The sequence below is a fragment of the Mytilus galloprovincialis genome, chromosome 4, assembly GCF_965363235.1.
Source record: "Mytilus galloprovincialis chromosome 4, xbMytGall1.hap1.1, whole genome shotgun sequence".
Taxonomy (NCBI): domain Eukaryota; kingdom Metazoa; phylum Mollusca; class Bivalvia; order Mytilida; family Mytilidae; genus Mytilus; species Mytilus galloprovincialis.
The window spans coordinates 95,342,024-95,358,896 of NC_134841.1; the positions used below are offsets into that span (position 1 = coordinate 95,342,024).

The following is a 16,873-nucleotide window of genomic DNA, read 5'->3' on the forward strand; positions in this document are numbered from 1 at the left end:
CTGTTATATTAGCAGTTTATGAAACGTTCTCAATTTCTGCTGATATTTGTTAAAAAAAAAAGACACAAAGCAACGAAGGAGCTTTCCAATAGACGATTTGTGTGTTTAAAGGTAAACCACAGTGAAGGAAATATTGTCATTTATGATATAGTTGTACTTAAACAACAAAAATGTATTATAAACTATTATTTTATCGGTTTATGAAACATTCTTAACTTCTGCTGATTTACCATGTGTAAAAATATGAAATTTAACAGTTAGACCCGAATTGTGTTTCTAAGGTTAACCACAGTGAAGGAAAATATTGGAATAAATGATACAGCTGTTACAGTACACAAACAACAAAAAGTATTATCCACTATTGCATTAGCGGTTTATGAATTTCTCAATTTCTCAATTTCTGCTGTTTTGTGATCTTCAAATATATGACATTTCTATAGTATGGGTCAGAAGTGTCAAATTATTTTATGTTATTAAATAGTAAATATAAATATAATGTATTTTATGCAGTTTTAGTTTAGGCATGGATTGTGAAAATAAAAAATATAAATTTGATGAAAATATACTCAGCATAAAGAACATGCATGTCATTAGAACAGTTTTATTTGGAATTAGTCGGTGCATTCAATTTTTTTTTAATTGTTCTATGTCAGGTCATATAACATATTTGAGGATTTGAAAAGTGTAACTATGAGTTCGAATGTAAGTTTGAAAGCTAACTACAAATTTGCTGTGATACCAACAATTAAGTCCGATTTTTTGGGGATAACATTTGGCTTCAAATTCAAATTCAAATACCAAATACTTTAATTTGAAATGCGTTGCTCTGCCGTCGGACAGTTTCGTAAAGAATGTTATTTCCACAAAAAGCAGCTTACTTTTAGTGCAAGATAAACAAAATGAAATTAAAAAAAAATATATTTCAGTTTTTTGCTATTTTCCATTTGTATGTTGCATCATTCTTGCATATGAAATTTATAATTTCCAGCTGATACTTTATAAAAAAGATATAACAAAAAAAAAAAAAAAACAAAAAAAAATTAGCCTGAAGATACATTGAAAAAGGGGAGAAATATATATGGGTAACTCAAGCTCCGAATTATATAACAGTTGTTATAGTTCCGTAAAAATTGACGAGCAACCGAAAGAGACACAATGAGTTTATGAGAGACAAACCAACATAGCGAATAAACGTACTTCATAGGTATACATCTGACTAAAATTTTGTAAGAATTTGTAATACCCATGAGCGACACAGCCGGTGATATGTATTGAGTAGGATATGCGGGACCTTCAAGAGTACATGGTATCATCCCGAATTTTGCATCGATTCATGTCATTCTGTCCTTAGTTTTTCTACACATTGTTTTGTAGACTATTGTAGACCATTGTTGTTATTTTTTGCGAGATGAAAGGAAAAGAAAAGAAAATGTAAGACAGAATAAAATAAATAAAAAAGAAATGAAACCTTACAAGAAAATGTTTGTACAACTACATGATATCAATAGATTCACGAATGCAATTTGCCTAAAAGATTTGCATCTTTAAGCTTATTTATTGTCCATACATTTTCTAGAAGAATAGAATTAAGATTCAACTTCTTAAAAAACAAACGAGAATGAATGCAAGAAGTAAAATAACAAAATTTATTACCGAACTTCAAGGGAAATTCAAAACGGAAAGTCCTTCAGCAAAATGGCAAAACCAAAAGCTCAAACACATCAAACGGATGGATAACAACTGACACATTCCTGACTTGGTACAGGCATTTATTAGAAATTACACAACTTGGATATCAATGAAAGTGTACGAATACTTAAATAAAATGGGAAATTTTCCTAACACTGAATTACACTTACATTATAAATATCAAATATTACTAACAGGTTAAAATCCCCAAACCACGATAACAAAGGGTAAAACAATATCAACAAATAATTGATGACAATATTTTCTATCATTGTGGTTAACCTTTTTTTTTTTTTTTTTTTTTTTACATAAACCCACTTTACCATGTTTATCATTGTTATATGTCTATTTTATAACTGATTATAACAAAATGTGTGGTTAGTGAGTATATTATATAAGACACAGCAAACAATATGTATCACAAGGAACACGCCAGCATTGAACATCACAGAGGTAGGCAGTTGATTTGCTTTAAAAGATATATATATATATATATCTCAATATTTCATTTGCAACTTTTATCTTTCATTAATCTACTTCAGTATTTTCGGTGATACGTATTTACTTATGTTTTGAAGGTTTTTATTATGACTATTTAATTTGAACGAATTATTGATAATCGTTTCAGAACCAACAAACATGACACCAATAGTATTGATTTGTTTAGCCCTTGTCGGACTAGTGGTATCGGAGGCTGGAGAGAAAGGATATAGTCCCAAACATAACCTTAAAAAATATGGAAATCCTTTCGGACCAGGTTATATTAGTAGTTTAGGATATCAAGGAAATGGTGGCTTTAGATATCCGTCTCATGGTAGATCAGGATACGGATACGGGGGATATTCCAACAACGCATATGGTTACGGTTCACCATTAAACATTGGCGGGTATGCTGGATACAATGGATATAGTATACAAAGTGTATATCCTGGATACGGGTATTTACATGGCAGAGGATTGAACGGATTCAGTGGTAATGGAAATTACGGTGTTCACGGTAAAGGTGTCGGACCTTTCATAGGTTATGGATTCGGTCGAGGACTTGGAGGGTACAACAATCTAAATGGTTATGGGACATATGGTATCATTGGGGCATATGGTATTAACAATGTTGGATCATATGGTATCGGTGGTTTAAATGGTTTTGGATCAGATGGTGGTTTAAATGGTTTTGGATCATATGGTGGTTTGAATGGTTTCGGATCATATGGTGGTTTGAATGGCTTTGGATCATATGGTGTTGGTGGTATAAATGGTTTTGATGTCAGTGGTGGACTCATAAATGGAAGACAAGGTCTAAGTGGATTGAGCAGTTTCGGTAAATTTGGAGGTAAGTAATCCTACATCACCAAATAAAAAAACAATTATGTTATTTGAATACGAAATTTTATAAATATAAAATAATTGCAATTGCCAAATTGTTACTTGAGGAGTAAATTCATACAAAATGTCATCCATAAAAAATGATTAATATAGATTAATTTCCCGATAGACGAATATTAATAGAATACATCGTAAAACATAGCATGCCGCATAATGAATGAATGAGAAAATCATTTAAGGAAGCGTGGTAAAGGGTAAACTATTTTGTGACAACATTACATTAATTGCTTTTAAATTACGCTATTGTGACATTAGCAATAGTTTTACACAAAAACTATATCATCAAGGTAATGAACATTGATTTGATAGATTAGCAGAATGTAAAATAAGTTTTGAATTAGTCGTTTCTCATAAACCTGTTTCTTTTTTTCGTTTGATTTGAAAGAGATTTAGATTAATTTGATACCGATTCTCTGAATCAAACATTTAATACTAAAGAAAAAAGGAGATGTACGCAAGAATAAGAAAATATATGAACAGCTGTAGTAGACATAAGACTGATTAATTTAACGGATTGTACATTTAACTTCATCTTAGGAGAATATGAACTGAATTAACTACTCTTCCTTCAATAATGCAATGCGATTACCATACTATATCAATATTGTTTTTATCATTGCAGGTAAAAAAGGAACATATTAGGATCCAAGAAGTCCACGAAGAATTGACGTCGATGTTATACCCATTAGTTTTTTTATACTGGTTTATGAATAATAAAATGAATATAAATTATCTCTTTCTTCTTTATTTGTTTTATAATCACATTTACAGAGAATATAAAGATATAAACAAATCAATTGATTAAGATTCGTGGAACAATTACTGCGACCAAAAAAAGGTAAAATGAGAACAAAAAGCCAACAAAACATTCAACAACACAAACCTTACTAAAACATGGAAAAGAAGTTACTCTTCTTGGCGAGGTTTATTCATAGGAGACTGACCTCATTCAAGAACTTCTTGTGAAAAGAAAAAAATATATCAGCTGTATCCTTTGACCTTTCTTGTCAGTATATACATATTGTTCTCTCGCTGAATAATTCAAAGTTTGGTGACAATGCTGAATACATCTATTCCATTGATAGATATAGTTAAGTCTGCTGTTCAAACAATTATAGAATTGCCTTTCAATACCACCATTGTCATGAACATTGTTTTTAGTGTTTTATTAAAAATAATTGTATAAAATTCGAGATAGCATGTTCAGTTTGTAGGTAAGTGCGTCACTGTTGTGTCTGTTGTTGATAAAAGATGTTTGATGTTGTTCTGCGGTGTGTTTGTTGTTGTGTCGACTATAATATTATTTGTTTGAGCATTTCTCAGTGATGATTGTTCTTGCGTGTGTTTGTGATGTATTTCTGTCATGTAGTGTTGTCATTTAAGCGATATTGTTTAACATTGTCATTTAAAGGTGAAGGTTGGGCTAGGCAATTGTGTACCAACACTAATTTCAGCAGCGCAATGGAGTAAATATCCCTATATTATTGGAACGATAATCCACGGCTTGATTTTTGTTATCGGGATTTTCTTGATAGACAGACTTGGGGTAATTGTAAATGTAACCAGCAGTCAGCTTTAGTTGATTACAATTTTTCAAGTTATCATGGTAATCATTAATCAGCGAAGAATATGAATAAATTAATTTTCAAAATACCCTGTAATCCTGATTACTTTTAGATTAAATTCTGATTACAATAATTTACTAACACGAGCAACATGACGGGTGCCACATGTGGAACTGTATATGCCTACCCTTCCGGAGTCCGAAACATCGTTACCACAAATGAATAAATACCTTTATTGAATGTTCTCACATATTTGTTAAGGCAGTAAGACTGGATATGTAGAGCGCTTATAACAAACGGACATCATATCACAATTTTGCCATTTATGTTACTTTTAAAGCATGTAATTTATGATACGGCCAATCAATATTTATCTGTACAATGTCATAACTTTTGCAGACTGATTAGAAAGTCATACACTTAACCAGTTAAAGATAATTGATTTAAATGTTAGTCTGAAAATGTTGTGTATTTATAAGTTGAAATTATATTTTAACAAACTGTCAGCTTGTACGAACAATGTTTGTGTCACTCATTTGTGGGTACACATTTTGTGTGTTTTTTGGGGGTAAAATTCGGCGGTGTCAATCGCGATGAAAAGTGGACAAGAAATGGCAATTAAGAGCAAGAGGAAAACTTAAAATGATCATTCGAAGAAAGACAGTTGAACTACTGTAATTTCCAAATTATTGCGTGCATTTTATTTTGCAATCTTTGAAGATGTGACAAAAATGTGAGATAAATTATAGCCTTTTTGAAAAATCAGCACACAGATATATGTACGAGATATGGGTATTGTTATCATTGTGATACTCATCTAGTCTCGTCATTCACATTAATAAAAAAAACCGTCATAATTTCTGAATGAACATTACTCTCTTCAATTGAATAATGAAAACAGTGCAAACTATTAAACTGGTAACTAGAAAAAAGTAAAATCACAAAAATACTGAACTCTGAGGAAAATTCAAAACAGAAAGTCTCTTATATAATGGCAAAATCATAAGCTCAAACACATGGATAACAACTGTCAACATTGTAGAAAAGATTATTCAACAAGAAAACCAATATAAAACTAAACGGGAAGTCCCTAATCAAATGACAAAACTTGATTTTTAAGTTTGAATATATTTTGTATTAATTTTGACCTTCTTTTCCCCAAAGAAAAAATGAATATCTTTATACCCCCATTAAACACGTGCAGAAAATATTTGAATATACACAGGCAAAATTTTCTCACATGCATTTCATATGAATCTCACATAAAATTCACATGAAAAATTTTACGTGATATTCACCTCAAATGAGCTTATACATGAATAAAGGCAACAGTAGTATACCGCTGTTCAAAACTCATAAATCCATGGACAAAAAACAAAATCGGGATAACAAACTAAAACCGAGGGAAACGCATTAAATATAAGAGGAGAACAACGACATAACACTAAAATGTAACACATATAGACAAAATCCCACGAGAATAACAAATATAACATATATATATAACATCAAAACCAAATCATGAATTTGGGATAGACAAGTACCGTGACACGTCTTATCGCAATGTGAATTTACACTCAAAAATAAGAGAAAACAAACGACACAACGTTATAATGTAATACACACAGAAACAAACTATAATATAACAATGACCATATTCCTGACTTGGTACAGGACATTTTTAAAGGAAAAAATGGTGGGTTGAACCTGGTTTTGTGGCATGCCAAACCTCGCACTTTTATGGCCATGTGAAATATAACATCAAAATGACAACACAGGACTACAATATAAATAAATTGGAGAACACAATAGACAAAGAATCACACGAACAACAGCCAACAAAAGGCATACATGAAACTCACGTGAAAATGTTCATGTGAATTTCACAAGAATCTGAAGGAAAATTTTTCACATGAATATCACGTGAAATTTCCCGATTTTGTTTTTTTTTTTTTTTTATATTTTTCATGATTTTAATTAAATTTGAAAATTAAGATTTTATTTGAATTTCTCTATTTTAAAAGTTCATATGAATGTCACTTGAGAAAAATTGACAGAATTTTCATGTTAAAGTCACACGAGTTTCACATGAAATTCACGTAAAACTCACAAAAACTGATTTCACATGAGTTTCATGTATAAGCTCGTTTGAGGTGAAATTCATTCATGTGAATTTCACGTGAGATTCACATGAATTTGAATTCACGTGAAATTGATATGAGTGAAATTTGCCTGTGTATGTTTAATTTCAAGTTTTAATCCGGATACCATACACTCGCTTAAAAAGAAAAACAAAACACAAAACAATTATCCCCAAAACTTAGACAAGAACCATCAAAACCCATATCCAAACCCTTTATTTAAGTTAGTCTTATCCTATCATCAATGTTATGATGCAACATCATGACTTCAGAAATCGTCACACGGAAAACATATTGAACCTTTTTTTTGCGAGCTATAGGTAATTTAAGTTAGCAATGACAAAATTCTGTAAACGTTATGACGTATATACTGTAATCACAAATCACAATTTTTGATATTTGTTAAAAAGACACACAGCAATGAACGACCATTGCAATAGACGATTTGTGTTAACCACAGCGAAGAAAATATTGTAATAAATTATATATTTGTACTTAAACAACAAAAAAGTGTTATCCACTATAATATTAGCGGTTTATGAAACATTCTCAATTTCTGATGATATTTATTAAAAAAAAGAAAGACACAAAGCAACGAAGAACAATTGCAAATAGACAATTTGTGTTTTCAAGGTTAACCGCAGTGGAGGAAATATTGTATGTAATGGTATATTTTCAAATAAACAACAAAAAAGTGTTCAACCACTACAATATTTGCGGTTCATGAAACATTCTCAATTTCGACTGTTTTTCAAATATATGACATTTCTACAGTATTGGTTAAAAGTGTCAAATTATTTTATGTTATTTAAAAGTTAATATACATATATTGTGTTTTATACATTTTTAGTTCAGAGATGGTTTGTGAAAATAAAATATATAATTTTGATAAAAATATACCCAGCATAAAGAACATGAATGTTTTTAAAACAGTTTAACAAATAACAAAGAAAAGGATAGCTGGGAGCTCTAATGTACGTTGACAGCTGATGACCTCATTGTCTTTTGTTCTAGTCCAATTTGTTTGGGGTATTATATTTGGCTTCAAATTCAAATTCCAAAATACTATCAATTGAAATGAGTTTCTCTGCCGTCTGTCAGTTTCGTAAACAATGTTATTATCCCAGACAGTAGCTTACTTACCTACGTGCAAGATTAACGAAATGAAAATAAACATAATATATTTCAGCTTTTTGTCATATCCAAAAAAAATTCCAAAAAAGGTTGGGCCAAATACGGCTAAGGTAATCTATGCCTGGGACAAGAAAATCCTTAGTTTTTTGGTAAATTCAAAGTTTTGTAAACAGGAAATTTATAAAAATGACCACACTATTGATATTCATTGTCAACACCGAAGTGTTGACTACTGGGCTGGTGATACCCTCGGGAACGAAACGTTCACCAGGAGTGGCATCGACCCAGTGGTGTAAATAGTTATCAAAGGTACCAGGATTATAATTTAATACGCAAGACGCGCGTTGCGTCTACATAAGACTCATCAGTGACGCTCATATCAAAATATTTATAAAGTCAAACAAATACAAAGTTGAAGAGCATGGAGGATCCAAAATTCAAAAAAAAGGTTGTGCAAAATACGGTTAAGGTAATCGATGCCTGGGATAAGAAAATCCTTAGTATTTCGGTGAATTCAAAGTTTTGTAAACAGGAAATTTATAAAAATGACCACTTTATTGATACCTCGGGGACGAAACGTCCACCTGCAGTGGCATCGACCCAGTGGTGCATGTCAGTTTATTTTCGATTTTAAGTTTGACTGTTCCTTTAGTATCTTTCGCCCTTCTTGTATAAACGTAGTTTTCTCGTTTGAATTGTTTTAAATTGTCTTATCGGGGCCTTTTATAGCTGACTATGCGGTATGGGCTTTGCTCATTGTTGAAGGCCGTACGGTGACCTATAGTTGTTAATGTTTGTGTCATTTTGGTCTTTTGTGGATAGTTGTCTCATTGGCAATCATACCACATCTTCTTTTTTTATATTCACAGGTATACATCTGGCTACAGTTTTGTAAGATTTTGCCATTACCATGAGCGACAAAGCTGGTGATATGTGTGAAGCAAGATGTTCGGGACCTTCAAGAGTACATGGTATCATCCCAGATTTTGCATGGTTTCATGTCTTTCGGTCTTTAGTTTTTCTACACATTGTATTGTAGACTATTATAGACCATTGTTGTTATATTTTGCCATAATTTTGTAAGTTTCTGCGAGGTGAAAAGAAAAGAAAAGAAAATGTAAGACAGAATAAAAGAGATAAAAAAGAAATGAAACCTTACGACAAAATGTTTGTACAGCTACATAATGCAATTCGGTAGATGTAGATCCATATATTCACGAATGCAATTTGCCTGAAAGATTTGCAGCTTTAAGCTTATTTATTGTCCATAAATTTTCTAGAAGAAGAAAATCAACATTCAACTTCTTAAAAAACAAATGAGAATGAATGCAAGGAAGTAAAATAACAAAACTTATTACCAAACTCCAAGGGAATTTCAAAACGGAAAGTCCCTCAGCAAATTACAAAATCAAAAGCTCAAACACGAATGGATGATAAATAAACTCATCATAGATACCAGGACTAAATTTAGTATATACGCCAGACCCTTGTTTCGTCTACAAAAGACTCATCAGTGACGCTCGAATCCAAAAAAGTTGAAAAGGCCAAATAAAGTACAAAGTAGAAGAGCATTGAGGACCAAAATTCCTAAAAGTTTTGCCAAATACAGCTAAGGTAATCTATGCCTGAGGTAGAAAAGCCTTAGTTTTTCAAAAAATTAAAAAAATTTGTAAACAGTAAATTTATGAATATAACCATATCAATGACAATTAACTGGCACATTCCTGACTTGGTACATGCATTTTCTAATGAAGAAAATGGTAGATTAAACCTGATTTTATAGCTAGCTAAACCTATAACTCAGTTAACGTTCGTTTAAAGAGTCTGAGTTTGAATAGATCATTACAAATACAGTATTAAATGCAAAAAACTAAAATGCAAATTAAACGACACAAATAATTAGAAATACACAACTTGGATATTAATGAAAGTATACGAATACTTTAATAAAATGGGAAATTGTCCTATTACTGAATTACACTTGCATTATGATTATCAAATATAACTAATAGGTGAAAATCCCCAAACCACGATAACAAAGGGTAAAACAATATCAACAATAATTGATGACAATATTTTCTATCATTGTGGTATAATAACCTCTTTTTTTTTTTTTTTTTTTTTTTTTAATAAACCCACTTAACAAGATTTATCATTGTTAAATGTCTATTTTATAACTGATTATCACAAAATGTGTGGTCAGTGAGTGTATTATATAAGACATAGCAGACAATATGTATCACAAGGAACACGCCAGCATAGAACATTACAGAGGTAGGCAGTTGATTTGCTTTAAAAGATAATTGTCTTTCTCTCATAAATGATCATGTTTATCGTCATATTTCGTATATATATCTCAATATCTTATCTGCAACTTTTTTCTTTCAATTTCGGTTATACGTATTAGCTTATGTTTTGAAGGTATTATAATTATTATTTTATTTTAACGAATTATTGAAAATCCAGAACCAACAAACATGACACCAATAGTATTGATTTGTTTAGCCCTTGTCGGACTTGTGGTATCGGAGGCTGGAGAGAAAGGATATAGTCCCAAATATAACTTGAAAAAATATGGAAATCCTTTCGGACCAGGTAATATTGGTGGCTTTGGATATCCGTCTTATAGTAGATTAGGATACGGATACGGGGGATATTCCAACAACGCATATGGTTACGGTTCACCATTAAACATTGGCGGGTATGCTGGATACAATGGATATAGTGTACAAAGTGGATATCCTGGATACGGGTATTTACATGGCAGAGGATTGAACGGATTAGGTGGTTATGGAAATTACGGTGTTCACGGTAACGGAATCAGACTTTTTAATGGTAATGGATTCGGTCGAGGACTTGGAGGGTACAACAATCTAAATGGTTTTGGAGTATATGGTATCAATGTGGCATACGGTATTAACAATTATGGATCATATGGTATTGGTGGTTTGAATGGTTTTGGATCATATGGTAATTTGAATGGTTTTGGATCATATGGTATTGGTGGTTTGAATGGTAATGGTTTTGGTGTCAATGGTGGACTAATAGACGGAAGACGAGGTCTAAGTGGATTGAGCAGTTTCGGTAAATTTGGAGGTAAGTAATCCTACATCAACAAAAGGAAGAAAAGTTTTTATTTAAATGGGAAATAATAAATAATAATACAACTACAATTGCCAAATTTTTACTTGAGAAGGAGATTCATAGAAAATGGCATTCATAAAAAATGATTGATACAGATTAATTTCCCGATACACGAATATGAATGAGTACATTGTAAAACATAGCATACCGCATAATGAATGAATTAGAAAATTATTTAACGAATGGTAGTAAAAGGTAAACTATTTTGTGACAACATTGCTTGTACTTTACACTATTGTGACATTAGCAATATGTTTACACTAAAACTATATCATCAAAGTAATATATAGAAAATGAACATTGATTTAAAAGATTAGAAGAATTTAAAATAATTTTTGAAATAGTAAAACCTAATAAATAAAAACCTTTTGCTTTTTCCCCCGTTTTATTTGAAAATGATTTAGATTAATTTGATACCGATTCTCTGAATCAAACATGTAATACTAAAGAAAAAAAGGAGATGTACGGAAGAATAAGAAAAGGTATGAACAGCCGTAGTAGACATAACACTGATCAATTTAACGGAATGTACATTTAACTTAATCTTTGGAGAATATGAATTGAATACACTACTCTTCCTTCAATAATGCAATGCAATCACCTTATTATATAAATACTGTTTTCGTCATTTTAGGTAAAAAAGGAACATATTAGGATCCAAGAAGTCCATGAAGAATTGACGTCGATGTTATACCCATTTGTTTTTTTATACTGGTTTATGAATATTAAAATGAATATAAACTATCTCTTTTTTCTTTATTTTTTATTATCACATTTAAAGAAAATCTGCAGATATAAACACACTAATTGATAACGATTCGTGGAAGAAATACTGCGACCAAAAAAGGTGAAATGATTAACAAAACGCATTTGACTCGCAGGTCGAACCACTGATATTCTTAAACCCTGCTGACTGCCATTGGCGATTGCCAAAAAAATTATCACAAGGTGTAACAAAATGGATCTCTATGTTAACTTAATACCAAGTAGAAAACAATAAACTTACGGCAAAGATGTAACCACAACATGAGGTGCTAAATGTTTTACACCATATCCGGATTTCGACAATTAATGTCTCTTCAGTGATGTTCGGGATCGAAAAGTATTTGGAAGGTCATTTAATTTACCTCAATTTAAGATAGACTCTTGAATTTTAATGAGTCAAAATAGGTTGAACGGATTATATATCTTATACGATTTAAAAAAAATATTGTTAAAATACTAATCAAGTCACAATCACCGGAACATCTCTTGATTTTGTATTTAAACAAGTATAATGTCTGTGTCATTTTGGTCTTTTGTGGATAGTTGTCTCATTGGCAATCATACATCTTCTTTTTATATAAGGACGTTAAAGTCAGCGTATATATTAAGGATAAGAACATTATTGTTTTGAATTCTTTGTTAATAAACAAACTAAAGGCAGTTATGTTGGCAAGGAAGTTATATTTGTAGAAAAAAAATGAAAGGTAATTAAAAACTTTCAAAAAATTACGAGTAGTTTGTCTGAAATTTAATTAATACATGAAGAATATCAAAATGATATGTTAAATTTGAATTGTTTCGTGCTGCAAAAAAAGTGCACGGGTATATTAGAAAAGCTGATCAAACGTTTTGTGTTATATCTCCATGCCTTATATATCATGTACTGTAGTACGACGCTAGATTAAAACTGACGTGTAAAGGTAACACCCGGCCACCGAACGCTTCATTTTAATGGTGGTCGTGTGGTCTAGTGGGACGGCTACAGTGCAGGCGATTTGGTGTCACGATATCTCAGTAGCATGGGTTCGAATCCCGGCGAGGGAAGAACAAAAAAATTGCGAAAGCAAATTTACAGATCTAACATTGTTGGGTTGATGTTTAGACGAGTTGTATCTGAAAAATTCTAAATTTGATGATTATGCTGAATACATCTATTCCATTGACTGAACTTGAGATAAAGGATACAACAGATACAATTAAGTTTGCCTAAAAAATTCTAAATAATTATATAATTGCCTTTCAATAATTCGTGGTTATGACAAAGTCTGCATACAATTGTATGGAAAATTTCTTTTTCGTTCAATATTTAATTTCTTGGTTAACCTGTACCCACGAAAAAAATCCACGAAAATTGGTATCCAACGAAAAATAAGGAATCCAATGGAATATCTCCCAGTTGAAACGATATCCCAGGGCTTGATTTTTCTATAATGATTTCTTTGATAGTTAATTGCTGCTAACAAGGAAGGCAATAAATCAAGTTATCAGGTGGGAAGTTGAAATCATCCATACGTAAATGTTATGGACGACATCACAAGTTGTTTGTATGGAATATCCGTTTCCCCGATGACAACGGATATGACCATATTGCAAACTACAATCCCGTCCCCTTGTTCCCGAATATGACTACCAAATCATACCTATAACTAGGTTTTATTAACACGATCAACATGACTGGTGCTACATGCAGAACCGTATCTGTTCACCCTTTTGAAGAACCTGAGATAAAACCTAAGTTTTAGAGGGATACGTGCAACTAAATGGTAAGTTTTCTATATGAAAAAGAAGATGTGGTATAATATACAACTATCCACAAGAGACCAAATAACAGAGATATTAACATCTTTGGGTCACTGTACGGCTTACAACAATAAGCAAAGCCCATACCGCATTAAAAGGCCTGAAATGCCAAATGCAAAACAATTCAAACGAGAAAACTAACAGTCTAATTTATGTACAAAAAATTAACGAAAAACAAATTTGTAACTGAATTACAGGTTCCTGACTTAGGACAGGCACATGTATACAGAATGTGACGGGGTTAAACATGTTAGCGGGATCCCAACCTTCCCTTAACCTGGGACGATGTTTTTTTATGTTATGTTGTCTTTTTGTTACCCTAACGTTGTCGGTTCATTTTCGATTAATGAGTTTTAATATTGCTTAGGATATTTTTGCTTCATTTGTTTTCGTGAAATCCAAGAAGTGATGCTTTAATTTCTGTAAGGACCTTGTTTGAATTTTGAATATAATGTGTGTTATCGTCATTGAGTTTATAATAGAAAAGACTTACAAAGTTTCTATCAAATTAAGATAAGAACAAAAATAGCTATAAATGTATTACAAATACTGTAACTAAATCAAATATTATTCTAAATGATTTTTTGACATCAATCTTCTTCGGTCATTTAGGGAACATATTTGCTAACTTGTTCCCTTTGCGTGGTATGTATCGTCATTAAGATTTTAATACACGAAATAGATGTGCACTGACACATTATAAATTCAGGGACAACGTTACCCCAAATAACTAAACACCTTTACTAAATGTTTTAACATGTACGAAGATTTGTTCAGGCATAATGGTTGGTCATGAAGACCGCTATTTAAAAGACAGGATATCATATCACAATTTTGCCGATAATGTTATTTTAAAAGTATGTAATTTTAGATACGACTCATCAAGACTTAACTGTACAATGTCATGACTTTTGTAGACTGATTGTGACGTCATACCCTTAACCAGTTTGAAGTTGATTGATATACACGTATGACACATGGTTTATTATAATTTACAATAATATCTCAACTAGCTTTCTGATTGTACGAACATTGTTTGTGTTGCTCATTTGCACGAAAACATTTTGTTCTATTTTTTTATCATTCGCTGAAATCGAAGAAAAGGAGATGGGAAATGGGAATTGATTGCAAGAAGAAAACTTAAAATGATCATTCAAACTACTGTAAATTCAGAAACTATTGAGCGAATTTAATATTATAAGTTTTGAAGATTTGACAAAAATGCGAGATAAATTATTGCACAGATATATATATACCGGACATAGTAGTTCTTATCATTGCGATACTCACCTTGTTTCATTATTCACATTAATAAAAACCCCGTCATTACGTATGAATTTACAATACTCTCTCCAATGAAATAATAAAAGCAGTACAGACTATTTTCCTGGTAACTAGAAAAGATTGCTCAACACGGAAACCAAGAAAAAAGATATGAACAAAACATTTACAACATGGCAGTGTACTTAGATGCGCAACAGAGTTGTTTCGTTATGGTCAACCAAGTTCTTATATAGATTGTAAATTAAAGCGATTATCCGAATCTCCTAGATTAATTAGAGACTCATGACGAAATGAAAAAATCGCATGAAATAAAAAATGGATCAAAACCAGATGTGTCGTAAAGATAATTTACATTGCAAGATTATTTGAACTAGATTATTGATGATATCTTTTACTTCATGATCAGGTGGACGAGTGTGATAATAAGACGCACAGTTGGTTTCTATAAAAATGAACACTCCATTGAACACACGTCTTCCAAATGTAACAACTATGGTGGGAATGAAATAGATCAAGCCTCTTGATTATATCAGATTTTGAAACGCTTTGCTCCAATCACAATCACATGTCAAATTTAAGGATCATGCTAATTTAACATTCATCTTGAGAAGTTCCTCTTTCTACTTCATTTCCATAAAGGTAATATGGGGACGAAGTCTCCAATAACAGTAGAAAAATCAATAAAACAAAAAAAAAAAAAAAAAAAAAAAAAATCGGGAAAATTTTCATTGTACTAATAAACTCAAAATCCTTCAATTTTTTTTATGTCATGTTTTGAATTCCCGCATCTGCGCAGAAATCTACAATGTACTTCCTTTTTCCAGTCTCGTTTGTATGAAACTTTGAGTAAAATATATATTTATCAGTCTAGTATAAAATAGGAAGGAACGCAATACCTATTTCATTTTTAATAATTCTTTGATATGAAAAAAACGTTACCTGCTGATAGCGTTTCTTTGTTTACATTGCATATGAAGTCATAACTTAAATAATGTCACAACTAAAATCTCTAAAAACAGAACTAAAATCGGAAACGTTACGGTATTTCCGTTTTTTTTTTTTTTTTAACAAATATTTAAGTTACAAACAAATAATTCATACAGACTTCGTCCCCATATACAGGTAATGCCTGCCTCATATTACAGACTTCGTCCCCATTCACAGGTAATGCCTGCTTCATATTATGAGGACGAAGTCCCCAGTAGCAGTAGAAAAATCAATAATAATAAAAAAAAAAATCCCGAAATTTTCATTGTACTAATGAACTCAAAATCGTTCAAACTTTTTTTTGTCGTGTTATATAATCCCGCATCTGCGCAGATATCTACAATGTTCTTCCTTTTTCCGGTCTCGTCTGTATGAAACTTTGAGAAAAAAAAATATATTTGTCAGTCTAGTATAAAATAGGAAGGAACGCAATACCATGCAATTTCATTTTTAATAATTCCTTGATATGAAAAAAACGTTACCTAATGATAGCGTTTCTTTGTTTACATTTCATATGACATCATAAATTAAATAACGTCACAACTAAAATTCCTAACAACAGAACCAAAATCGGAAACGTTATGGTATTTCCGTTTCTTTTTTTAAAACAAATATTTAAGTTACAAAAAAATAATTCATACAGACTTCGTCCCCATTCACAGGTTATGCCTGCTTCATATCATAATAAAATTAGAGAAGCACAGTTGGTTTATATGGGAATGACCACTGTCTACTGGAAAAAAGATTTACAATGGCACAAAGAAACAGATCAATCATCTCGATGATGTGAGTTTCACAGATTTTTTTGTGTAAATCAGAGTTTATCAACACATAATTTGTCCTTTTTGTTATTTACACACATATATGATACTAGATATCTGAAAGTGTAGCATAGATATTAACACGAAACTTTTTTTTTTTATTAAACAAAGGATTGAACAACAATGTGCGAATAACGAATTATCTGAATTATGCCTTGAT

At 31.4% G+C, this 16,873-nt stretch overlaps 2 protein-coding genes across 3 annotated transcripts in view; both read left to right on the plus strand.

The window, feature by feature from the left end:
* LOC143073482 (dual specificity protein phosphatase 3-like) overlaps positions 1–3,804 on the plus strand; it is a 28,105-nt gene extending 24,301 nt beyond the window's left edge. Inside the window, exons 1-3 of one of the 2 annotated variants that reach the window (XM_076249064.1) lie at positions 2,100–2,142; positions 2,318–3,019; positions 3,695–3,804. In XM_076249064.1, the coding sequence (XP_076105179.1) occupies positions 2,103–2,142; positions 2,318–3,019; positions 3,695–3,714 (762 nt within the window). In that variant the 5' untranslated portion in view covers positions 2,100–2,102 and the 3' untranslated portion in view covers positions 3,715–3,804. Of the gene's footprint in view, positions 1–2,099; positions 2,143–2,317; positions 3,020–3,694 lie in introns of those variants that run through there. The other variant, XM_076249063.1, reaches the window with a different exon arrangement.
* Positions 3,805–10,154: 6,350 nt separating this feature from the next.
* Positions 10,155–11,800, plus strand: LOC143073483 (uncharacterized). Its single transcript, XM_076249068.1, has 3 exons — positions 10,155–10,186; positions 10,379–11,008; positions 11,691–11,800. The coding sequence occupies exons 2-3, from the start codon at positions 10,390–10,392 to the stop codon at positions 11,708–11,710; spliced, it is 639 nt and encodes a 212-aa protein (XP_076105183.1). The 5' UTR covers positions 10,155–10,186; positions 10,379–10,389; the 3' UTR covers positions 11,711–11,800.
* The last annotated feature ends 5,073 nt before the right edge of the window (positions 11,801–16,873 follow it).

Excerpts from the sequence above, each read along its gene's own strand:
- LOC143073483 (XM_076249068.1), top strand. The coding sequence starts at position 10,390 with ATGACACCAATAGTATTGATTTGTTTAGCCCTTGTCGGACTTGTGGTA. Across the intron at positions 11,009-11,690 it reads CAGTTTCGGTAAATTTGGAG|GTAAAAAAGGAACATATTAG; the intron begins GTAAGTAATCCT and ends TCGTCATTTTAG.